General features: G+C 42.3%; 1 protein-coding gene across 1 annotated transcript in view; it reads right to left on the bottom strand.

Annotated features, from left to right (window-relative positions):
* Positions 1 to 3,152: 3,152 nt before the first annotated feature.
* Positions 3,153 to 26,415, bottom strand: part of GPR63 (G protein-coupled receptor 63) — a 40,879-nt gene continuing 17,616 nt past the window's right edge. Inside the window, exons 2-3 of the mRNA XM_034766011.1 lie at positions 14,921 to 15,037; positions 3,153 to 5,752 (exon numbers count right to left, since the gene is read on the bottom strand). Of these exons, the coding sequence (XP_034621902.1) occupies positions 4,349 to 5,608 (1,260 nt within the window). The 5' untranslated portion in view covers positions 5,609 to 5,752; positions 14,921 to 15,037 and the 3' untranslated portion in view covers positions 3,153 to 4,348. The remainder of the gene's footprint in view (positions 5,753 to 14,920; positions 15,038 to 26,415) is intronic.

Genomic DNA, 26,415 nt, shown 5'->3' with positions numbered 1-26,415 from the left:
AGTAGCAAAAACTATACAAGAATATGCAACACCCCTTAAGAGTATAAAAAAATCATTTTAGCAACAGATTTGTACACATGAAAGTTGTGACAGCTTCATGCTTTGACTGAACAACACTGAGATAACTGCAAAGTAATAAAAAATACATTCATCTTCATTTTCAATACCAAAGAATCTTCAAAATATAATAGAAGGGAACAGTTCAGTAATGAGTAAAAAATAAATAAATAATTTTTGGAGAGGAAGAATAATATTGTAATCTCCTAGAATTAAAAAGGATCAAATTTATTTAAGATTTTAAACCCCCCTCCCCAGCTAAAATTTCTCTTACACAATTGCCCTAATACTCCAAACACTTGTGTTTGCAGGATCATAGCCAGCGAGAGTAAGCAGTTTATCAATCTTTATCTTGATCCTAAGAATTCAACTGAAATTAACAAGGCACTGCTCTGTAACAGCCAATTGAACACAATAAGCCAACTGGTTCTGTAAATAACACATTGGGGTAAACTGGTCTGATTTATATGCTGAGCAAGTCATCTTTACTTTATTGTACTCCCTCTTGGATAGCTGGTTTGTTTTTTCTGCTAACCTCCCAATCCCCAAAACCTATTCAATGTGTATGTTTCACCCCCAATTTAAGACACCTCTGAATTTGGCCCAATGCAGAGAGTTGACATTAACAGTTCAAGCATTGAGAAGAGAACATGCTCCAATGTGGACTTAAACATTGCATTACCAAGACAAATCAAATTTTTGACAGATGCAATTTCTACTTCACAGTTTGCACAGATCAGAGATTATGAAATCCCCAAAAGGTCATATTCCCCCTTCAAGGAATCATTTAACTAACCTCACTGGATTACTCATCCTCTTTCCTACTTGAATTATTATATTGTATTACATCCATTCAAACCAGTTTTGTTCCTCTGGAAGACAGAGCAAAAATATCTGTTCCTGCCAGTGGCAGAGTGTGTGTGTACTCCCATTATATAACATTAGTTAAAGCACAATTTTTCTGTTTTCAGAGAGAAAAGGGGTGGATAGCTCTGAAATACAAAATCTATACCAAGCCCGGCCATAAACTGGAGCCACAGATGCAAAATTAATTAAAAATAAGAGCTGTTCTCTAAGAGGAACACAAAAAAACAGTTGTTTTGCTCTAAAACTCCATTGCTGCCTGTCATCTGATCAGAGGATAATTGTTTCAATTATGCCACCAGAAGAATTAAATGTGGATGTAAGAGCTGACTTCAAGGGGCCTCTTCATTTTAACAACACCTTGGCCCTGGTGCCTTGGCTTGAAAGCCCACAGCCTTGTGAAATCTGCATTGAGTGGCAGTGCATTTGCATGTTCAAAGCAAAATACTCTTTAAAAATGAAATAAAAATCAAGGCAAAATTCCTCCTTTAATCTGTTCAAAATACAAATGCCCTTTTATCAATATTTTTAGGTGAGAGGAGTAGAGATTACTTTGAGAGTGGTCTTAGCCCTTCACTAAATAGCTTCATAAAATCTAATCTAGGCATACTCTCCATACAGCAAGTGGTCCCTATGCATTCATACAGAACAAGCAGCTTCTTTGCACACCCACACAAGCCTTATGCAGCATGCACGCGCACACACACTTTTTGCAGCTCAGAAGGTGACACTCGGAAGAACTGACACCGTACAGGGACTGCTTACTCCTGGAGAGCAGGAGGCTGAAAAAGGGGGTAGGAAGGAAGCAGGCCGATGACTCTATCCCCTACTTGGAGCAGGGCTGGTGCAATCTGCTCCTTCAATTTGTAGCCAATGGGATTCTATGTGGAGGGAGCAGGCTGCACTCCTCCCATGCACAAATACAGCCCAGAAGAGACTTTACTTTCCAAAAGTGCAATCTCCCCTGTGGTTGTGTCCCTCTCCACCCTGATGCCCAATTCAGGGCTGTCACTTAAATGCCACAAATGTCCCCTGTTTATCTGATTCACCTGTCATTTACAAGTTTATGTAGTTGATAAAAATACATACCTGGATTATGATCACTGAGTGAAATCCACCGACATTTTTCCTGTTCTCAAATAAGAATGGATGTTTTCAAGGCAGTTATCAAGAAAGGCAAAGTCAGTACCTGATGTGAATCCAAGAGATGGTTTGGCATTCCAGTGAAAGAAGCTTCCACTAAACAAGCTGATTTGTAATACATAGAAAACTAGTGGGACAGCAGACATGTGAGTGGGAGATGGCAAAGAAAAACGACATAAAGAAATACAGGAGAGAGGTAGGGAATTTGACTTATTTGATCCCACTCAAACCCCAATGCCCAACTCTCCATCATAAATTCTGAACTAGCTTCCCAACCTTTCCCCATTTGTTAAACCATCTCCCCAACATCTTATAATTACAAATCAGGTTATTTCACCGAAAGATTATCTCAATTTTTTGTCGTGGTTATAAACTGTAGGGCTGTGGCCAGTCTTTAGATTGGGGTGTGCAAACTACAGCCCACGGGCCAGATCTGGCCCATCAGGGCTTTGGATCCGGCCCGCAGGATTGCCAGTCCCATGGCGCTGTGGGCCCCATGCTGCTGCTGGAAGCAGCCGGCACCACGTCCCTACAGCCACTGGGGGAGGGAGGGAGCAGAGGGCTCCGCATGCTGCCATCGTCTGCGGGTACCTCTCCTGAAGCTCCCATTGGCTGGGAACGGGGAACCACAGCCAATGGGAGCTTCAAGGGATGTACCCACAGACGAGGGCAGCGCAAGGAGCCTTCTGCGCCCCCTCCGCCAGGAGCTTCAGGGACGTGGTGCTGGCCGCTTCCGGGAGCGGCGCAGGGCCAGGGCAGGCAGGGAGCCTGCCCTAGCCCTGCTGCGCGCCACTGCCACCCTGGAGCTGCTCCAGGTAAGCAACGCTGGGCTGGAGCCCACACCCCAAACTCCTCTTGCACCCCGCACCCAACCCCCTGCCCTGAGCCCCCTGCCTGCATCTCAACCCCCTGCCGCACCCCAACCCCCGCCGCACCCTGAACCCCTCCTGCACCCAACCCCCTGCCCTGAGCCCCCTCCCATACCCCGCCTGCCCTGAGCCCCTTCCTGCACATCGCACCTCCTCCCACACCCTGCACTCCCTCCCACACCCCAACCCCCTGGCCCACCCCTACATTCATGGCCCTGCATGCAATTTCCCCACCCAGATGTGACCCTCGGGCCAAAAAGTTTGCCCACCCCTGCTTTAGATGAGGGTGTTTATTATTGCCCAGTCCAAAACATGGTTCATGTACTTTTTTTTTTTTTCCTTTTTGGACCCAGAAACACCTATTCCAATTCTCCTCTGGCCGTAGACTCTCCCAGGCTTTGATCCTGCCCATTTAGAATGCTTGGGTGCAACATTCCACTCACACAGTCTCCCATTGACTTCCTTAGGGCTCTGAATGGGAACATCTGTCTGCCCACACGCTGTAAATCACAGGATCACAACCATAATTTATAACTTTGACTTTTGGACATAGCAATAGATTTCGGAGTTTCAGAACCACTAAAATATTAAAATGTGTGCAATGATCAAAAAAATATCAATTTTTGCCTGGGCCCATTTTTCCAGAACTTGTGTTAGCCTTACATTTTGGACATGATATTTTATCTTTTCATTCTGCCTCCATTTCCTCATTCACCAGGATTAAGGAGTTAATATCCCATTAGGTTAATTTTCAGAAACAATATCTAGCAAATCAGTAACTGTAGTTTTAATACACCAGTGTAAATCTGCCCTCTAGAAACTAAACATATCTTTCATTAAACTACCATCATAATGTGTAAAAACCTTCTCTACAGGCATCACAAACATTCTGAAAAACAGATTCTGTAGCAAGTTTTGTAAAGTGCACAAAATATTAATGGAAATATTTTTAAAAGGTTCTAATATCATCATCAAAACTCATGAAATATTGTTAAAATTAAATAGAAGTTACCTAAATGTGACTTTTTGGCTCTAATGTCTTGGCAGAAAGCAGCAACATTTTCAGAAAAATTACACCAACTAAATATACTGTACCATAGCAGCATAAAAAACCCTACAATTAGATGCAATTGCAGGCTTAATAAGCAGAAAACTGACAAAATATTAGAAATGTAATAAAAAAAAGTCTGGGTTTCCACTGAATCCTGGGAGGTAATATTTGTAATTTTGTTTATAATGTTTCTGACAGTAAACCCAGTTCTAATCAATCACGTTCTTCCTTAAAATTGAACAAGATATTGGAAAACATACTCAAGTTATAAGATATGGCAGTTGAAGGAGCCATATTAAAATAAAACAATTACATAAAAACAAATAATCCCAGAAAATAATCGTCATGTCAAATAGCTGCAATTTTACACAACCGACCGGTGCTCCCCACACACATAGATGGCACTTGGCCGAATGCGTCTTCTTGTGTGACCAGGAAACTGTGGCAAAAACTTGAAGTACTTGGGCATTAAATCTAAGCATGCATCATGAAATTTCTTAATCCTCCAGTAGTAAATCAACGGGTTCAGTGCAGACTTGAGGTAGCAGAGCCAAAGGAGCCAAGTGCTTATCTCAAAAAAGTTGTGCTTGTGGTAAAAGTGACTGTTGAATGTGGCAATAAGGCTGTAGGTGGTGAAGGGCGCCCAACAGACTATGAAAACAATGAACAAAATCAATATGGTTGTGAAGGCACGAGTTTTAAAGCTCATATCAATGTTCATTTGAAAAGGTCTCTGAAGGCTCATGAGACCAAGCTTGCTAGCCTGGCTGAGGCATATGCTGTCGGGATGGCTGTGGATACGAACTGCATTGTGGCGTACGGTATTGAGTATGCCCATAAAAGAGTATAGCATCACCATGAATGGAATAAAAAAAGAAATTAGTACAACTAGTATTACATATGCCTGGTAGCCAGGACTAGTGGTGTAGCCAAAAACACACTGAGGTGCTCTAGAAGGTATCTGCAGGTTTGGGTTCCCCACAGATAATGGAAAAGCCACAACAAAGGATGCAGCCCATGAAACAGCAATGAGGATCTTTGCACGGTAAGGATTCAGCTTATCTTGCCTCTGAACTATAATAAGGAATCTATCAATGCTAATAATGAGTAGGATGGCCACTCCCTCTATGACAAACAGCCAGAAAAACATGGCAGAGACTCTGCAAAAGAGATCTCCAAAAATCCATCGCGTCGTAATGATGGTTATCAGAGCAAAAGGCATGTTCAGCACTGCAAGCAACATGTCTGCAAAAGCCAGGCTTGCTAAGAGAATGTTAATTGCAGATCGCATGGCAGATTTCTGGTAGACCATGAGGCAGACAACAAAGTTTCCAAGAAAAGAAACCAACAGTATAAATATCATAGCAGCAGAAAGAATGATCTGGAGTGGCAGACTCAAGCTCTTGAAAACTTCTTGTGTTGGGAGGATAGCTGTAGGGTTCACTAGTAAAGTACTTATCTCAGTGGTGACCATGGCCCCTGAACTGTGATTCAATGGCTGTGTTGTGCCACTATGAAGCAAAAATTGGGGAGTGGTAAAATTCATATAGGCGTTTTCATAGACAATAAAAGTAGCATTCAATGTCCTAGAGTGGGCAGATGTCAACATTGCGGAGAAAACCATTGCTTCGGGAGGAATGAATGCAGAGCTAAGGTCCTCAAGGCATTTCAGCTTGTAAGGGTAGTATCATGTTCCTTGGCCATGGACCAAATCAGGATTACACAACTGAAAACAGCAGAGCTCCAACTTTCATGCCAATATTTATGCCTGAAAAAAACAAAAACAAACAAACATAGGAATGAAACTTAAAATGAGCAGGAAAAAAATTTGGTTCTTAGACATCACTAAAGGACAAATAATGTAATAAATTTGAGAACCCCTGTATTCTGATATTAACTGTCTGATAATTCTGTAATTATTCTCCTCCTTCACCCATCCCCCAGTCCTGGACTATTAATTTAAACATTCCAAATGTGTTTTAGAATCTGAGTGAGTCCGAGACTGCTAAGATTTCAAGCCTGAAGGGAGATGGAGCACCACACCAGAAACGCAGTCTTTGGCTTAGTTTTATTTGGCATTGATTTTAGGTACACTTTGAAGTCACAGAATAATGAGGAAGCATAAGTAAGAGACTATCCTACCTGCTCTAAAACACACAGGATCAAAAATACAATCCCTTCCCACAGCTGGAGTTTATTAACAAAGAAATGAACAATAATAAAAACAAATCATGAACAAGAAGTCCAAACTTTTATCCAGGCTTCCTCTAAGGTTCCTAGCTGTCTAGGACCTCTCAGCCTTCAAGCCTGCTTCCTCCACTTCAAATGCCCCCAGCAGGAGTGGCCTCCCTCCAGGCTCCATATTGCTGGCAGGTGTTGCAGGGCAAGGCCACTTTCAGCTTCTGTTTCCTCAGACAGACCTTTAACTTCTTCCTAGTCTGGTCTTGTATGGTGTTTGTTCACTCCCTCACAGGAAGGTACAGTATTACTATGAACATAACTACACTGTTGATTCATGAGTTTAATTATTTTCCCTTACTGCTTGAAGGCGGAGGATTAATGTTTTATGTTTCCCTCCTACCTTTTACATTTCAGAGCCCTGCTGGTAGCTCAGGGAAAGCAGACTGTCCTAAACTACATAGTGAGATTCTTGTAAAAATGCCAGATAAACTAGTTACCTTGTTCTAGATTTCTTCTTCTCCTCCTTATTCCTCACCCTTCATTTGTATTTTATATTAACTCCTCTGCAACAAGCACTAATGTTAATAATAAACTAAAGCACAAACAGGGTAGACCCATAGTGAGAAATTGCCCAGAACTTATTGAGAGAAAAAGCCAATTTAGAAATCTTTCCCTTAATAGTCTTCTCCACCAAAAATGTTAGAATTCTGTGTGTAATCAATACCTAATAGGAATTTATCCCACTCTTTTCTGGTTCAGATGAACAATAATTTGGACAGTATGAGTATCAAAATCCTATTTAGGAGACCCACAAAGGCCTATTACTCAATGAACACTGTAAGCAGTGTAGAGAGAAAGTAGCAACAGTGTTCCGTAAAGAGTGATTTGAAAGGGAGCATAAAAACAACAAATAATTCATGATTTAGAATGGTGGATAAGTACCTTGCTGAATTGAAGCTTGAATACTGAGTCTTAGGGCCGCGCTGCCGTCGACTCCGCTGCCGCCTCTTGCCACGGTGGATTTCCGGAGTCGACGGCAGAGCGATCAGGGATCGATTTTATCGTGTCTTCAGTAGACGCGATAAGTCGATCCCCAATAGATCGATTGCTACCCGCCGATCCGGCGGGTAGTGAAGACGTGCCCTAAGACTCAGTATTCATTATGAGCAGCAAATGGAGGAAATCCTGGAGATGTTCTGATAGGAAGTGAGGGATATAACTCAGTATGAGGGTGCTACTAGGCCCATCTTCAAGCTTCAATTCAGCAAGGTACTTAAGCACATGCTTATCATTAAGCATTATCCCACTGAAGACAATGGGACTATTCATATACTTAAAGTTAACCATCCAAATCTGCAGAATCAGGGCTTTAAACATCTTCATAACATCTAATCTAGCTCTAATGTTTTAAATTTAGATAGCCTTAGGTGTCCAGATAGCAGAGGATGTTTCACAAAATGCTAAACAGAAAACAAACCAATCAATCTAAGGTGTTCTTGTTTAGAGGGAAGGGATTTAAAAATATATGGCTTTTATGATTCATTACCCTTTAACTACAGCAGAAAACAACTTGGGGGAGAAGTACGAGCCACAAAGCTTATTTTACATATACTATATCAACTCACAAGCATACATGCACTGTTCCTTCCTTTCTATTTAAATCCCAGTAGCTAATATATGCAACACAGAGAGTGTGAAATTCACCCAGGTGCAGAGTACCAGTGAAAGGTTTTGTGCACCATTTAATCCATTCTGAAAGGCTGTGCTGGGGGACCTCTGAGCCCTCTAGGTACTGGATCAGTGCAATTGGAGACAGAGGACCAATGTTCCCTGGAGGGGTTGCTATTCATTGATGATGGGACATCAGAAAAACAGGCAACACGGAAGTTAGACTGGGAGCAATTCAGCCACATGGACAGAGCAATGCACAGGGCTTAAAGCAGCTCCATTTGTTCAATTTAATCTGCATTCAGTTTCACTCCTTGCAAATGAAACAGGTACAGAGGACAGGGTCTCCTCACTGATTCCAAATAACTTAGCATTGTGGATGAGCTGCTAGGTCCATGAGTAAAAACAGCCATATAGGTGCACGGAATGGCTGTAGATACTCTATCCCAATGGGCTGGGAAAGCAGAGAGCAAGGAAGGGCTGAGCCTCAGCCCTCTGCCCTGTCTGTGAGTTGAGGGAGTGGGTAGGATTCTCTTCATCCAACCCCACAGAGTTCCTCCCACAAAACCTGAGTAATCAGGCTTTTTGCACAGAGAGTAAGTTGCAACAAAAATATGTTTCAGTTGTTCTCTCCTCCCACCATCAAGCACACAATCTTTTCTATCATCCATCCTGTGTTTCCCTCCTCCAAAAAAAAATTGGAAATAGAAACAGAGGTTGAAAAGAAATCAGAAAGAAAGGAGCTAAGAGGAGTTCACAGTGGTTTTGTTTCACTCTGCAGTTACTAGCTGTGAAGGCCAAATCCTACAGTTTGAAACTGAGACAGATGCATTGGATAGCAGTTATTGAACTGAGCATAAATGAGCCCATAGATTGAAGATAATCTAAATCGGCAAATTTGCTTCTGATCAAAGTGGACAAGTACAACGCTGATACATTTTTGTCACTGTATTCTCATTTTTGGAACATGCACTCTCGAAGATTCTTTTCAAATTCAGAAAAGCTACAGTCCAAATTACTTTTTCCTTTTCAATGCAGAAAATTACTGGGTACGCACATTTCCTCTGAAGCAAATTTCTCACTCAAATGCAACTTTCTTTATATGGAGCATAATAGAAATAATTGTTTCTGATGCAGTGTAAACTCACAGCTAAATATCGCACAAATTTCATTCATCAAATATAATTATTGCTAGGGCAAAAATCTATCTGTTTAGAATTTGGAAAGTATACCCAACTGTCAAAGATTATGTCTCATGTAGAAAGCCAATAACCATCAAAACCAGAACCTCCCGTATAGCCAAATGGTGGAGGGTTTTTCTTTATACTTGTAAATACAGTATTACAGCAACAGTTGGGTTCGAGGCAGAGTAGGCTAGTCTACATTTGGCCGTTGCTCAAGTTTGCCATTAAATTTAAAGTTTTCCTTTTTAATTTTACCTGTTTCTGTATCAAATTCTAGCCACCTACCAGTTGCCATTAAATTTAAAGTTTTCCTTTTTAATTTTACCTGTTTCTGTATCAAATTCTAGCCACCTACCACCAACCAACCATCTTAAAGTTGACAGGTGATTTAAACACATAGAAAGGAAGAACTTTAACATGCCCTTTTACATGGTCCCACTTGGGTTTTGTTTTGCTTTGTTTTTACAATTATCATGAATGGTTTATTTTAATTTACATTTGGTTGGGTTAAAGATGACCTGTAATGTTATGTAATAATAAACATGGTAAAAAAATTAACTTAAGTCTATGTGCTGACTGCCCTAAATAACTAGGGTAACAAATACATTTAGCACAAACACGGATATAGGTAGGTAGTACAGATTAGGGAAACATTTTTTAAATACAAAACCAAAACGTTATAAATAATGTAACTATCCTTTCTTTGACCCCATACATGTGTAAGGGGGACCTGGCAGATTTCTCTCACTACATGGGAGGGAAAGGATTTCTTCAATGCCTTAACATTCAATTCCCTGCTTCAGATAGAGCAAGGAGTGGGGCATAGAACCAATGGGAATGGGCAATTTACTTGTTAACCTACCTGATTTTCCACTGGTGAGACAACTGAATTAGCTAGTTTCCAATCACGCAGACTTGCGTGTCCAGTATCACCAGCAGAACCATTCATTCATCTCTTTTTCAAATACCAAGATTGGGTAGAGCCAGGGCTATGAATAGATTCCATCCACATCTGTTTTGAGTCACCATTTCCATTTGAGCCTGTTGGGGTATTACCTGGTTGGTCTTATATACCATGTTATACCACTGTCTCCTTGGATATCCACAGCTTCTATCCCCATGCACTCTTCCACAGCGAACAATTTTAAGCAGTCAGTCAATCTAACAACATAGCCAAATCATTGTAGTTGGCATCTTTTGATGACTCTAGTCATGGACTACACTTTCAGTCCTTTACGGATGTCGTCATTTCTTAATCTACCTAGCCATGTCATACCTAGAATATGGCAAGGGCACCTTATTTCCAATGTTTGCAGATTTTGCTCCAGACATTTTGTCAATATTCATGTTTCACAACCATAATGAAATGTGGGTACGAGTGTTGTATATAATCTGGTTTTAGTTGTTACGGATTTTACATTCCAAACATTTTTATTCAGTTACATGAATGGTCTCCTGGCAGTAGCTATCCGCTTGTCAATGTCATCTTCATAGTAGTTGTCATATGTTATAATGGAATCCAAGTAGCAGAATCTATCTACTTGTGTGAAGTCTACACCATTAATAACTAATTTAGTCACTTTCTTGATTTCTGATTTCACATTAGTTTAGTCTTTTGTTCATTCATTTTTAATCCCCATTCTCTGGCTGGTGTATACAGGTTAATTTGAAGCTGAAAGCCACTAATTTTTGTTGCTATGCTCAGGATTGCAGTGCTTGTAATGCTAGGCCGTGATTGGTGCACATGATGCAAGAAGGGGCCTTAACATAAGAACATAAGAAAGGCCGTACCGGGTCAGACCAAAGGTCCATCTAGCCCAGTATCCTGTCTACCGACAGTGGCCAATGCCAGGTGCCCCAGAGGGAGTGAACCTAACAGGCAATGATCAAGTGATCTCTCTCCTGCCATCCATCTCCACCCTCTGACAGACATTATTTACAATTATTACAATTATGTTAAATGTTGCTTTGCAGTGCTCTTTTTGGTTTCACTTAATAGAATAAATATTGCTTTCAAACACACACAATTCTTTTATTAAAAAACAACAACCGGAGGAGAGAGTCAAACGAAAAAATTCATCAGCAGGGAGGGGGAGAGGGTATGGGGGAAGGGAAGTTCTCAAGAGGAGCAGGGGTCCCAGGACAGCTACAAATTTGTCTGTGTCCAGGGATCATACCCAACCTTCTCCTTTGGAGTACTATGCATCCAGTGCTGTACTTCAGCAAGGCCAAGCTGCTGAGGGATGGGTGTTGAGTGCAGTGGAGTCCACACTGCTGGACTGTGAGGAGGTTCGAGTGGAATGCTGTGGGTAGAGAGTGGAGCCAGGAGGTTGAAAACAGTGTGTTGGTGGTGTGTGGAGGGCGCATGGGAAAGAGTTTTGCGACAACGGCTGCAGGGGAGGGTGGGCACGGAGCTGCTTGGTTTAGAGAGCTAGTATCGCCTGGAGTGTGTCCACTTGGCTCTCTATAACTGTTAGGAGCCGCTGCGTGGCTTCTTTCTGGTATGCTGCATTCTCCTTTCGGTCATTCTCCTTGCTGTCCCGCCACGCCTTCAATTCCTGTTTCTCAGCAGCTGAGTGCATCATAACCTCAAGCAGAAAGTCCTCCTTGGCTCTTCTTGGACACTTTCTAATTCTGCGCATCCGTTCTGCTGCCGATAAGGGAGGCTGGCCTCCCAAGGTCATCTCTGAAGTTTAAATGCAACATTTTACAGAAGCAATATTATTTGCAACACAGACAACACTGATTCAGTGCTTTAAAACACAGCCAGTACTCACACACCTGTCACTAACTGGATGACGTCAGGCAAGCACACATGAGCCACAAGACCCCCAAAATGGTGAGTAGCTGCAGGGGCAGGGTAAATCACTCTTCCCGGATCCTGCTGTACACTTGGCACGTGGCTCTTGGGGACAGCCAGCATTGTAGAGTGGGCCTGATAATCATTCCTGTCCCCACATTTTCCACAGGAGGTGATCATTATGGAAGATATCTCGCTGCTGAGGGTGAGCAGGGAATCAAGGGAGGGTGTTCTCTGAGCCTGCGGCTTCCACCCTGGCACCTATGCGGCTAGCCTGCGTGCAGCAATGGTCCCCCCGCCACCCGTCACGGCAAAGTGGCGCGGGAAAGTTACCGTTAATGGGGCAAGAAACAAAGCAGCTCTGCTGAGGAATCTGCAGCAGCGGATAGCCCAGTATCTCCATGAGAGTTTCCTGCAGATCTCTGAGGGAGATTCACGTGAAGTGAGGGAGTCTATCAACAGCCTGTTCTGCTGCTCAAACTAGGCATGCGGTGGGAAACAAGCCTGCTTCCTGCAACCGCCAACAACTTGCTTCATCAATTCCCCAAATCAGATCCACTTACCAGGGGCCTCCTCTCCAGTTTGCCAAGCTCCGACTGCTATGACTGGCTTGCCTCCTCCGGGGTAGAAAATCGCTCCTGACTGCATGCATCTCTGGCCTCTGAGTCATCCTCTGCCTCTGAGTCCCCCCCACACTTTGTCCAAGATTGCCTCCTCCTGGCTCGGTTCACTCTCGATTGGCACGTGAGCCAATGAAGTATCCATAGTGGTCTTCGCAGTGGAGGTGGGGTCGCCAACGAGTATCGCATCCAGCTCTTTGTAGAACCAGCAGCTCGTGGGCACAGCACCGGAGTGGCGGTTTGCCTGCCGCACCTTGTGGTAGGCTTTCCACAGCTCCTTCACTTTTCCCCTACACTGCAATGTGTCCCGGTCATGGCCCCTTTCGATCATGAATCGTGAAATCTGTCCGTAGGTATCATAATTCCTATGGCTGGAGCGCAGCTGGGACTGCACAGCTTCCTCTCCCCAAATGCCAATGAGGTCCAGCAGCTCGGCAGTGCTCCAAGTGGGGAATTGCCTGGTGTGTGGAGCAGACATGGCCACCTGGAAAGATGTGCTGAGACCACTGCATGCATCACTGAGCAAACAGGAAGGAGACTTTCAAATTTGCAAAGGAATGTACGGGGTGGGGCTGACAGTTAGTCACCTAAGGGCAGGGCAGTAGAATTCAAACCGATGACCAGAGAGGTGAGAACAGGCATTGTGGGACTGTAATCACCACGGTGTCTACATTGGCACCACAGCACTGTAGCCCCTGCGCAGAAAGCTCTACGCCTCTCGTCAGGCTAGCTTTTTTAATAGTGCTGCAACTGCATAGTTTCTGCGCACTAAATGCCTTGGCAGTGTGTTCACTTTGGGAGTTACAGCGCTCAAAGCTGCTTTAGTGCGCAAAAGCTTGCCAGTGTAGATGGGTCCTAAGGGAGCTGAACAAGATGTTTTCTAAGGCCACGTCTATACTACAGAGGCACAGTTAGGGTGCTCTAGCTATGCTGTCATAGTTTAGATCCTTACTAAAGTGATGGAACGGAATTTTCCATTGTTGTAGAAACTCCACTGTCCTGAATGATGGTAGAATGATCAGCAGAAGCATTTTTCCATCAACATAGCTATGTCTACACTGAGGCATAGGATGGCAAAGATATTGCACTATGGCATGTGGGATTTTTCACACCCCTGAGCATTGTAGCTATATCAACCTTTTAAGTGTAGATCAGGCCTAATTGTAGAGCAAAAAATATTGGATTTAGTATGCACCCCTGTTTGACTTCAGTTTTCACTTCAAACTACTATGTCAGCTCACTGATGACTTGTATTGCATATCAAGCTATACTACATAGATTCTGCAGTATTTGAATCAACTTGCTTCTAAAATCGTGCCATAACCAGGTCTCTGAAAAACAATCAGGCACTTGGTCCAGATGGTATCCACCTGAAGTTTTAAAACATGGCAGAACAGGCATAGTCATGCTCCTTTGCAAACGATTTAACCTCATTTGGATGAAGGGTGAAGTCCCTGAAGGCTGGCAATGCTCAATCACTGTATCACTCTTTTAAACAGGTGACCCAACATATTGCAACAGCTATAGAGAAATATGTCTAATAAGCATTCCTAGCAAGGTATTCTGTAGAGTGATTCTCAACCAAATGCAAAAAAGAGCACAGGAAATCCCTTCTGAGTCACTAGCTGGTTTTACGCCTGAACCTGGACTGTAGATAAGATATTTGTTTTTTATCAAATCTTGGAGAGACGCAGAGTTCAACGAACCTCTGTTTTGCACATTCATTGACTTTAAGAAAGCATTTGACTTTGTAAACAGAGAGGATCTATGGAAAGCACTCAAGTGGTATGATTTTAGCAGAATTATTCATAAAAAAAGTTTATTTAAAATTGAAGTATTTTTCTCTTTTCCTCTTAAAACTAGAACTATCTATATCTAAAAGTGAAAAGTACTAAAGCAACAATGACCAATCTGGATTGAGCAATTAGTGACTCTTAATTACCCTCTTAAGAAGAATGCCTTCTGCCCTTAATTCAGCTGATGGTTAATGGCCAAAAAATGCCCAACATGGAAGTCATATTACAAACTGTGAACAGATATAAAAAGAAAAGAAAAATACCATTTACTTAGTTCTTCAGAAAGAGCATGGTCTAGTCTTTAGATCACAAAAAAGAGCATCAGCATTCTGGGTTAACTGCCGGTGCTGCCACTGACTTGCTGTGACCCAGTTTCCTCATTAGTAAAACAGTTATTATTCACCTGCTTCACAGGGATGTTGCGAGGACTAGTTAGCATTTGGGACACCTTCAATATCATCAAATGAAAAGCACTAAAGAAGTGCAAAGTATTGCTGAAAACTTGCACTGCCAATGATGTTCCATGGTCTTTGCCTAATTTTTAAATTAACCCATAGGAAGATCCATTTTTAACTTCACAACTTCATTCTCAAATTTCCATTGGATTTGTATCCAATGTATCTAAATTGGATATTTAAGTTTAGTGTCCATTTACACTCTTTCCTGACACAAAAATCCAAAACATACCAATCCAGGCAGGATCCCTTGAACAGAATAAGGAATAGTCTGAATAAGTCATCTTTCGGTGCTCTTCGTGAGGTTGCATGCACTGATGTTCAGCAGAATCTTCCCTTTTCAAGCAGCCTGTTAAAAAATAAGTAAGTCAGTACTACTGACACAGATATGACAAACACAGGCCTCTCTTGAGGCAATTGTATTTATCATTATGAATGTTATCTGAATGTTTGAGTCAGCCTTGAAAGTATGAAAACTTCAAAGACCATTATGTTGAGATGTGCCAGATGATACAGATCGTAGAATATTCATAGCCTTTCGTATCAATACATGTTATATGTATTGTGTATTCTTGGTCACTGGGGAAATCTGGAATCACTAGAGGGTGATTAATACAAAATTCCAAGGCTGATTATGCAGCCTTTGAAGTCTTACCTCCCAGGGGAAGGGACACTGACTGGTTTTACCTATTTTCAGGAAGCTGGGAGACAACAGTTTTGGGGGTACACAGGCTAGGATTAAACAGACTCAGCGGTCTGCTCTCTGATCCCACAAATGGACATGACCTTTCATCCAAGGTAGCACTCTACCCTGCTGAAGGTTTAGAAAGACTGGAATCTGCCAGAGTCCACACAGGACTGATGGGCGACTCCTGGTACAACTAGTATGCATTGAGATCTTTTATTTGTTTCATATGTTTTCTCTGTATGTTTTTGTTCTTAAGTAAATGTACTCTGCTAAGAAAGAGCTGGATAGTCACTTATAACCACTGCTAAGCCACTGTCATTGTCCTTGAAGAGAAAGCAAAGTCCAGAGGCTGGACGTTAGTCAGACCTGCTTGGGGAGAACCTGAGTCCCTGTCCAGAGAGGGGACAGCTAGAGACCTGAGAGAGCATTCCTGGAGCCGACCTGGAGGTTGTCAAAGAGGCAGTTATTCTGAAACTGTAACAACTAAGTCCAAACATAAGGCAGAACATGGGCAGAAAGGCAGCAGTTTTCCCTCCAGTAAAACTGAAAAGATACTTTTTGCTGGATGGGGTTAATATTCTGTTAAGTAGAACCTAGGCCCCAATTCTGCAAGGTACTTAAGCATACACCTAACTTTGAAGTCAACTGGACTACTCACGTGCTTAAAGTTAGGAAGATGCTTAGAAACCTAGCTGTGTTAAGGGCCTGATCCAAAGCCCTCTGAAAACAATGGAAAGAAACAGCATTTAAACACACAGGCTGCTGTGGATTTTCATAAGGAGGGTGAATGAAGTTCGCAGAAAATAACAGACATCAACCCAACCATATTAGAGGAGTGAAAATGATTGGACAGTTACAATAATATAAATGGACCATCTAGTCACCACCACCACCCCGTCGTCAACAGGATATTGCTCTACTTTAACAAATATCTAATGTGACATCTGTCAAACAGGCAAGGAGGCCTGAGTATTACTTTTTCATATGGCTCTGGTGAATTCACACCATCCATTTTCAAATGAGCACTTTGGCAGACTCTTCCACTTATTCTCAAAGGGAAATGAGAGAGTATCAGCGAGCCTTGAAAGCTGAAACATCTTAATGCTTTTTGGCAGCTCCCAATGATCTCCATTATTTACAAATATTTTGTATACATAAAAATCAAAGCACAAGATAAATGTAGTGGGAGACAAAATTGCATTCCTCTGGAATGTTTATGGACCTTCTGGTTTTTAAAACGCTGGAAAGGCTTTGACCTGTTTCACAATCACTCTGTCACAGTTTTCCCAAATGGTCAGAAGTCAGTATTAATGGATGTTATTTTGCAATCAGCTCAAAGTTAACAATTTGTTTATTCCAATAAATGGGATAAGAGGGAATATTATTTAGTCATGTATAAAAAACACACAGATAAAATGCAGTGCTAAGATTATGATAGGCATTCATGACTAAATCTGCTCCCCGTTTAACAAGATCAGCATCATAAACTGTTAATCTTTTCTCCCAGCCTCACTAAAGCATCAGCTAAGGGAGCAGGTTTGCCAGCAGGCAGAAAATAGTGCCAAGAACTTGGAAGGATTAAATTCAAATTTAACTTGTCAGATCTTCCCACAAGGTAAGCATATTCTCTGAAATAATTTTTTATTTCTTCTCATTACTTGCATGCTAAGAGAAGATGCCATCAGTAAGAGCTGGTAGTGTTTTTAAACCCAATTAAAAAAGTAATCTAAAATATCTGTGACATATAGGAATAACTTTAACCTCAAGCTGCCAAGCAGGTGGATAAAAACAAAGCATTTTTTAAAGAAATGAAAGTGAACCAGAACAGTTTGTACTGTGTCCAATTGGTATTCCCCATTATATGTATTGAGAAACTCTCTCAAATCAGTAGAATCCATCAACATGAAAAAAAATTGTCCTGATCCAGCAATGAGTTCTGTATGGATGGAACCCCATGCATACACGGAGCTGAGTCAATGGGGCTCTGTGCAGGCACACTTGTCTGCCCACACAAAGCAGCTTGCCTAACTTCAGCCACTGTATATTAATGAAGGCACTCATCAAAGAAATTATAAGAATACCCAAATTATTTTGATTTCAAGGTCAAAACCAATACTTGCTGCACCACGAATGAGTATTGCTTTGTGAGATACATCACTTCACATCCTGCTCTTCAGGATAGGGACTGTCCCTTAGGATATGTCTACACTTAAAATGCTACTGATAGCGCTTCACTGTAGACACTCAATGCAGCGATGGGAGGGGTTCTCCCATCATTGTAATTAATCCACCTCCCAAGAGGCAGTAGCTAGGTTGACAGAAGACTATCCGACTTGCACTATCTACCGGTACCGGGGGTAGGTTGGCATAGCTACGTGTCTCAGAGGTGTGGATTTTTCATAGCTATGCTGATGTAAGTTCCCAGTGCAGACCAGCCCTTAGTATGTGTTCATACAATGTCTAGCACAAAGGGGCCCCAAACACAGATGAGGGCTTTAGACACCACTGTAATACAAATAATACATGCAAGTATTCAGAATCATCCATCATACAAGACATACCAGCATGCTAGTGACTCCCTCAAAAGGCTGCAAAAGCTTTTCAATACATTCATCTCTCTTTTCAAACTGGTCAAAATTTTTGGCAAAATATTATTTTCTGACAACTTTCCATGCTTGGTGTGAGTCCAACAACAATATTTTTTTGGCTAGCTTTCATTAAATTTGGTTTGGGCATTTTGGGAATGTAACATATGATACAATGTCTGAGCTCTTGTACTTAAATAAACCAAACCCTGCTTCCCTTGAATACCTTAAACTGCACAATCAGGGTCAAACACACCTTCCATGCCCCACCTGAAAACCTGATCTGCACGCTGAGAAGGTGGTAAGTAGGGTTAGGACAAGCCCACTCTAGGTTGCAAAGCAGCTGCAGAGCTGTTCTGTTAAAGCTACTTCAGCCTCTTGGCTGAGGCAGTTTACATGTCACCTACCACACACTTTTGTGGCATGGGAGGATCAGAAGATCCATGCAGCACACTTTTGGCTGTGTCCACTGGGCAATGCCAAGCAGAGAGAACCTAGACCCAGGATCCATGCAAGGAAGGGGGTATATCTCTTCCATGGCTCCTCTCTACACTTTTACCCATTTACATCCTGGAAATATACCTGTTCTGCTGCCAGGGAAGAGGGAGCTGGCTGGATTTGCTCCTTAGTCATTAATGGTGTAACAAAACGATAGCAGCTATCTATGAATGGAACTTAAAGCGCACACACAGTTTGTCATTTTTATGAAGTAACAAATCATTACTGAAATGTCTTTACTTCCATTACTGACAGAGCAAGGCAAAATATGCACACTTATCTCATTATTGCTTTCATAGATACTTGCCTGACTGTGAAAGAGTAAGAATTTGTGATTTGGGGGGGGGGACGACATTGGGGTGGAAATGGGGGTATTAGAATGAGTGGAAAAAATGTGACAATTTTGTATTCTTTACAAATTGTGGGCTAGGTATGTTGCTCACATGGTATCTAGTTAGGTTGACCAGACAGCAAATGAAAAATCGGGACGGGGGTGGGAGGGTAATAGGAGCCTATATAAGAAAAAGACCCAAAAATCGGGACTGTCCCTATAAAATCGGGATATCTGGTCACCCTATATCTAGTGACTGACTGAGCCTCCCACCTGTGGCACAGAGGGTTTGCAAAAGCCTTTGGCAGTATCTTTACTAGCAAACTTTGCTGCCACAATGATCCACCAGAGGTAACAACAGTGTTAACAGGGCTCAGCTGTTTTTATCACCATGTTGATGACTTTTACCCATTTTATAGTTTTAATCCTAGCCCATTATTTAACTGATTTTCCTCCTATGGCCTATTTTTACTTTTATTTTGTTTTAAATCTGTGACTGTTATTTTTTTCAATTTTATTCTTATTTATTTATACATTCCCCTGTTGATTTATACCCACCATATATTTTTCATTTTGATTATTAAGTCTTTATTAAAGGATCTCTGTTTCTTAGGCTACGGCTCTAACCTGATGGTAGTGTCCAGGTTTGGAGGTGCTGAGGTTGGAAGGGAATGCCCCAGCCCATGCCATTACCATTCTTGCTGCAACCCTTACTGCAGCCAAAGTTCTGCTACTTCCCAGGACTTTTACCCAATCCCTACTTCCAAGGAAATAGATGTTAGGATTCCTGCTCCTTGTGAATACTACAGGCCCCTTAGCATTTGGGTCAAGAAAGTAGGGTGGTTATGGCTAGCCAAGTAGCATAGGTAACTGTTTCCGCGATAGAAGAGTACAGCTCACAGATTGGAAAGTACCACAGAATCCTTCAGGATAAAAAGGGGACATATTAATATAAAGTTTGTTATTTATTTTGTATCAAATATATAGAATTTTTATTTTCAACTAATACAAAAATACTCTAAAGTCATTATTATTCACTTGAATTCCAACAACATTTACCTTATGCTTAATTTGCGGAATTAATCTAGGATAATCTACCAAGTCAGATACATACTGGAACATTAACCTATTTGTCTTAATGTAAAAATGTAGAATCTAAATAAAAGTAATAGGTGTTTATTAAGCCAAGCTATCTAATCGTTTGAATAACTTGTGAACGTTTCACTTCTCAAATCAACTAATAAGAATTATTCTCTCAAGATAGTAAATTTAAAAAAAAAATTGCACAAAAATGAATCCATCTTATGAGCAATAATTCCAAAGAAGTGTGCCCATACAGGAGGAGGGTTAAGGAGAATTTCCATTTGCCTTACTATCAGAAATGACCTTTACATACTGGTAGCTGGACAAAAACAAATCCAGTACAATACACAAAAAATGTCTATGCAGTCATGATTGGTAGGGTCTTAAATGTTGTTCTATGAGTCTTGAACAACAATATGCAAGCAGAGAAAATAGGACAGAAGTTCCTAAGAAGTACCAAAAAAAGTATGTTTAAAGCAATAAATCACATTAACAGGTTAGAGAGTGGGGCTCAGACAGTCCCAGAAAGGCAAGACCTTTCCAGAACCTTCACATGAGGGGGATGGCATGCCTGGGGGGGGGGGCATTCACATGGGGGCACACAAGAGGGTCAGAGACTGGCACAGATGGGCAGGGGCCCCCAAGATCCTTGCACACATGGGGGGGCAGAGAGGGATCAAACCCCACTGGGGGAGCAGGGACCCATAGATCCCCAGCTTACATAAGGGGAATAAAGGAAAGGAGCTCAAATCACTCCAGCTAGGCAAACCCCCTCCAGAACCTGACTCACATGAGGGAGGCAGAGAAAGGGGAGGCTGGTGGCCTCAGATCATGGCACAGACACAGGAAGATAATATGGGCTAACAGGCACTCCTGCCCCTCTTCTCCTCCTCACTCATCCCTATGACCATTCCCAGTGTGCCACCACTCCCCATCACCTGATACCGAATCCCTTTCCACCTACTCCTCCACCCCAAATCATCCTCCCCTCCCAGCCAGCATTTGCTTGTGTAGTTTATTTTCTTCTCAAAAAATAATCTCAGTGCTTTCTAAATAATCTGCTGTACCCAGATTACATTTCCCCAAAATAAAAATCTCCCTTTGATAAAGACAGTTTGGAGCAATACACCTGTTTTTTCTAATTCAGATTTCCACTCTGGGGCAGATTTGAACTCATAGTGCCTGAGTACATACATTCAAAGTATAACATATCCTCACAGTCACTCAAGTCCTGTGACCTAGAGGTAGTTTCCCAGCTAGGTAGCCTCTCTTTCTGAACACGTTCGGTATAATCTATTAGACATGCAAATAGGCATGCAAGCTTTCTCAAGTGCCTAAGAGTAGAAGCAAACTGCTTTTGAAATAACAATTTAATTTGATTTCCCCCCAAAGGTCTGGTGGGTTCTATGTACTCTATTGGGAGTAACCCTTGAGAGTCTGAGATGCTGGTGTGATGATCTGAGTGCTGGTTTAATCTCTATTTGTGAGCAAAAATAAGCTTGACAAATTCTGGCAATCTAAGAAAAGCTGTTTATTTTGGGGGGCTGTGTCTTGGGAACCCCTTGGTCAAATGGCCCCAAATTAGGATCTCTAATAGAACTCTTGGACCCCAGAAGGCACACCAAATTTCAAGGAAATCAGAGTAATCATGTACATTTTAGAGCACTTAGAAGAATATAGCTTTAAACAGAAAGCTGGTCTTAACCTTAACTATAGAAAGCTGCTGTTCTGCTATGATAAACATCTACAATATGAAACATTTAACATATTGCTGTGAATTGGGCAAAACATTACTGAAACCGATGGGCATAACTAAGGCCCTACCAAATTCACAGTCCATTTTGGTCAATTTCACGATCATAGGATTTTAAAAATAGTAAATTTCATTATTTCAGCTATTTAAATCTGAAATTTCATGGTGCTGTAATTGTAGGGGTCCTGACCCAAAAAGGAGTTAGGGGGGAGGAGGGTCACAAGGTTATTGGTGGTGGGGGGGGTTGTGGTACTGCTACCCTTACTTCTGCGCTCCTGCTGGCAGCAGCACTTCCTTCAAAGCTGGGCAGCTGGAGGGCAGCTGGAGAGCAGCTGCTGGCTGGGAGCCCAGCTCTGAAGGCAGAGCCACTGCCAGCAGCACTGCAGAAGTAAGGATGGCATGATATGGTATTGCCACCCTTACTTCTGCGCTGCTGCTGCCTGCAGAGCCAGGCCCTCAAGTCAGAAGCTGCCACTCTCCTGCTACCTATCTCTGAAGACAGCAGTGCAGAAGTATGGGTGGGATGTTATAGTGTTGCCACCCTTACTTCCGCGCTGCAGCTGACCGAATGATGCCTTCAGAGCTGGGCGTCCAACCAACAGCCACCACTTTTCAGCCGCCCAGCACTGAAGGCAGTGCAGAAGTAAGGGTGGCAATACCACAACTCCCCTAAAATAAGCTTGCAACCCCCCTGCAACTCCCTTTTGGGTCAGGACCCACAATTTGAGAAACGCTGGTCTCCTCAGTGAAATCTGTATAGTATACGTTAAAAGCACACAAAAGACCAGATTTCATAGGAGGAGACCAGATTTCACAATCCGTGATGCATTTTTCATGGCCGTGAATTTGGCAGAGCCTTAGGTGTAACTGCCACTCTTCATTTAAGATAGCTGTAAGAAACAGTTACGCTCCTTCATGAAACAGTAGTAGCTTCCACCCCAAACAAAGGTACATGCCACCACCCAAAACCAAGGCACATAGTGGCTGCTCAGGAATTTGAATTAAGAGGGAGAAGGGCTTGGCTGGGTACTGTTTGTAGTAGAAGTTTGTGTGTGTAAGAGAAGCAGAAGAGAAACTCCTGAGAAACCGAGACAGAAAGCAACATGGAACACTAGATGCAGCCTGAACAAGCAATGAATGTGTGGTGCTGGAAAAAGAGAGAAAGAGCTTTGAGGTTGGGTTCTGGCTGAAAGGGGGCTTTGAACTGTGAGCAAAGAAACTGTATCTCCTGTTTATTTTCTCCTTTGTTCAGGAGGAACAGGTCTTCCTACAATTTCTATAAATAAACAGAATTGTATCAAATATCGGACTTCGTCAGCAATTTCTCCTCCTAAAGTAAACAACCTCCAGGGCTCCAAACTTTCTCAAATATCCCACCACATCTCTCTAAACTCTTACACAAATAAAACCAAAAGAATTTTCAGACTGCTTTCCAGAATATTAATTAAAAATCTGGAAAGGTCAGGATTACATAATTAGAAGCAGTTATATATTAACTCGAATTACTAACATGTAAGAAAACATAAGATCGTATTTCCCTCACTAATTCAACAACATGTTTCCCTCCAAGAGCTTAAAGATATTTCAGTTAACTCATTTTGCTAACATTAAAATGAGTATTAAGTTAAGGAGAAGCTTATTTGGTTTTGAATTTAACATCTGCTTCTAAGGAGATAATTTCTACAATTTATTGACTTCTTGTATCTGGTATAAATTTAAAAACAGTAATGACTGTAAAGCAATATATGGTGTCAGATTATGGGTGCTCATCATCTGCTGAGATATCTAGCCACAAATGACTCAAGTTGGACCCCAATTTCAGTGGTTACTTGAAAGTTATGGCCTACGATGACCGGAGAACAAGTGAAATGACATCACAAGAAACAAGAGAGCGAACACGTCATCTTTTGAACAACTGGGGGGGGGGGGTTTAAAATCTGTTTAAAACTCTATTTATGTTAAAATCTATTTTAAATTCAAATAAATAATTAACATTTTGGAAAAAGAAAGCTTTTGTTAAAGATATCTCCCACCCATTCGATTAAGATGTTATAGTTAATAATAATACGCATCCTGAGATACCAGGAGGTGACATCCTGATATTTCTTAAAAAAATCCAAATCCAATTACATGGATTTTCCAGTTTGCTGCAGAACATATACTGAACTAAAGTAAAAATGTCACCCCATTTACCATTTCTATGCCCCTCTAGAATTCTCATTATTTTCACTTTATGTCTTTTTTTAATCCTCTAATTATTTTTTCTTTGTTTCAGTTAGACACACTTATCTAACTCTGGCCATAACAGAAGTCTAGCTGGTTACTAGCAATTCCATACTTGTATAGCTGATCAAAACATTTTCAATGCAAACAGTTTTCCATTGAAAAATGAAGTTTTGTACAAATAAAAATATTTTGTGGGAACGTGTCTTTTTAAAAAAAAAAAAAAAAAAGCCTAAGACAGTAGAAATGATTTGCTTTGACTTTCTCCTTACGTTTATATCAAAACTATTCATTTAGACCAGTGTTTCCCAAACTTGGGACGCCGCTTGTGTAGGGAAAGCCCCTGGCGGGCCGGGCCGGTTTGTTTACCTGCCGCGTCCACAGGTCTGGCCGATTGCAGCTCCCACTGGCCGCGGTTCGCCGCTCCGGGCTAATGGGAGCTACTGGAAGCAGCGGCCAGCAGGTCCCTCGGCCTGCGCCGCTTCCAGCAGCTCCCATTGGCCCGGAGCAGCGAACCATGGCCAGTGGGAGCCGTGATCGGCCGGACCTGTGGACACGGCAGGTAAACAAACCGGCCCGGCCCCCAGGGGCTTTCCCTACACAAGCAGCATCCCAAGTTTGGGAAACACTGATTTAGACTCATTTTGTGTTAAAATGTTTCATTTTGATAAGGTTAAAATTGGTTTTATTTTGTTTTAACTCTCTCTCCACACACACAAACACACACACACACACACACTTAATACAATAATGTTTTGAGGTTATCAAAATGAAACAGTTTTAACTTATTTAAGAAAACATTTAAATGTTTCTCAAACAATTTTTTTCAGAATTTTTAATTCATGAGAAAGTTTGTTCCAATTCAGAATGCAAACTAATTCTGAAGAGTCCAGAATCTCCTGCAGAATGGAAATTCCATCTTCCAACAAATTCTACATACTTGAGACTCTCCCACAAATCCTTCACTTCATATTTTAGTTCACAGATTGCCTTTGCTAGACCAGCCCCAATAATTTTTAATTCTTCAACAAACATTTTCAAATCTACTCTTGCAATCTCTGCAGGAGCCTCCAGTGCCACGTCCCCAGCTCCACAGGCTCAATCAGCACTATATTAGATGCCTGCTAAGAGAAGAGGCCTAGCTACCTTTCCCTGTTTCAGACAAATATGATTTGTTAAGTCATTTCCCCGCCATCCCCTTCAGTCCATCCATGGAGCATCTATTCTCAGAATCAGATTGCCATCCTGCAAACATACATGTGTGAAAGCATGGGCACACTCCCCATGAAATCAAACGGACAATTCACACGCTTTAAGTTAAGCACATGTATAAATATCTGCAAGATGGAGGCCTTAATGAGGTAGGTCTCAGCTAAAAGAAGGTGAGCCTTTCAAAAAGCGTTTTAAAGGCGCATTTAGTATCATCTCTCTTTTTATACACCTCTACCCCGATATAACGTGACCCGATAGAACACGAATTCGGATATAACGCGGTAAAGCAGTGCTCCGGGAGGGCGGGGCTATGCACTCCGGTGGATCAAAGCAAGTTCGATATAACGTGGTTTCACCTATAACGCAATCAGATTTTTTGGCTCCCGAGGACAGTGTTATATCGAAGTAGAGGTGTACTGCCTTCTTACAACCTGGCCCGATTCAGTCACCAGTCTGTTGCAAGTGCACCTAATTGCTGGATCCCATGTGCTTCCAAGCCAACTGGGTCTGAGCAGAGTCTAGTCATTATTTCTAGTGCTGGGTCTATAGGGCACGCTCCCAGGTTCAGACCCCTTGTTTGACACTCTGCAAACCAACCACCCCAGACTCTGAAATCAGTGCCTTACAAGCAGAGCCTCCTGAGTCCACCAAGTCACTTACACACACTCCCCCAGAACTCCAACTAAGCAGTAATTCAAGCCGTTTGGGGACAACGTGTCAGGAAAGCCAGGTACAGAAGCTTACCCAAGGAGTTTCTTAACCACAAAGACTTTACTCTTAAAAGCATTCAAGAGTTACAGATCTTTGAAAAATAACAGACAACGGAGAGGAACCCTCCCCAAATTTGATCCCACCCTTTAATTAAGTGAGTCTGAGGCAGGGGTGGCCAACCTGAGTCTGAGAAGGAGCCAGAATTTACCAATGAACATTGCCAAAGAGCCACAGTAATAGTCAGCAGCCTCCCATCAGCTCCCTGCCGTCCTGCTCCCAGCGCCTCTCACCCACCGGCAGCTCCACTAATCAGTGCCCCCCCTCCCTCCCCGCACCCCCCGATCAGCTGTTTCATGGCGTGCAGGAGGCTCCGGGGAGGGGTGGGGGAAGAGGGAGGAGTGAGGGCATTGCAGGCTCAGGGGAGGGGACAGGAAGGGGTGGAGTGGGTCAGGGCCTGTGACAGAGCCAGGGGTTGAGCAGTGAGCACCCCCCCGGCACATTGGAAAGTTGGCACCTGTAGCTCCAGCCCCGGAGTCCGTGCCTATACAAGGAGATGCATATTAACTTCTGAAGAGCTGCTTGTGGCTCCAGAGCCACAGGTTGGCCACCCCTGGTCTGAGGTTTATCAGCCTTTCAGGCAAGG

Source organism: Trachemys scripta, chromosome 3 (genome assembly GCF_013100865.1).
Source record: "Trachemys scripta elegans isolate TJP31775 chromosome 3, CAS_Tse_1.0, whole genome shotgun sequence".
Taxonomy (NCBI): domain Eukaryota; kingdom Metazoa; phylum Chordata; order Testudines; family Emydidae; genus Trachemys; species Trachemys scripta.
This window is presented reverse-complemented; position numbering and strand designations above follow the sequence as displayed.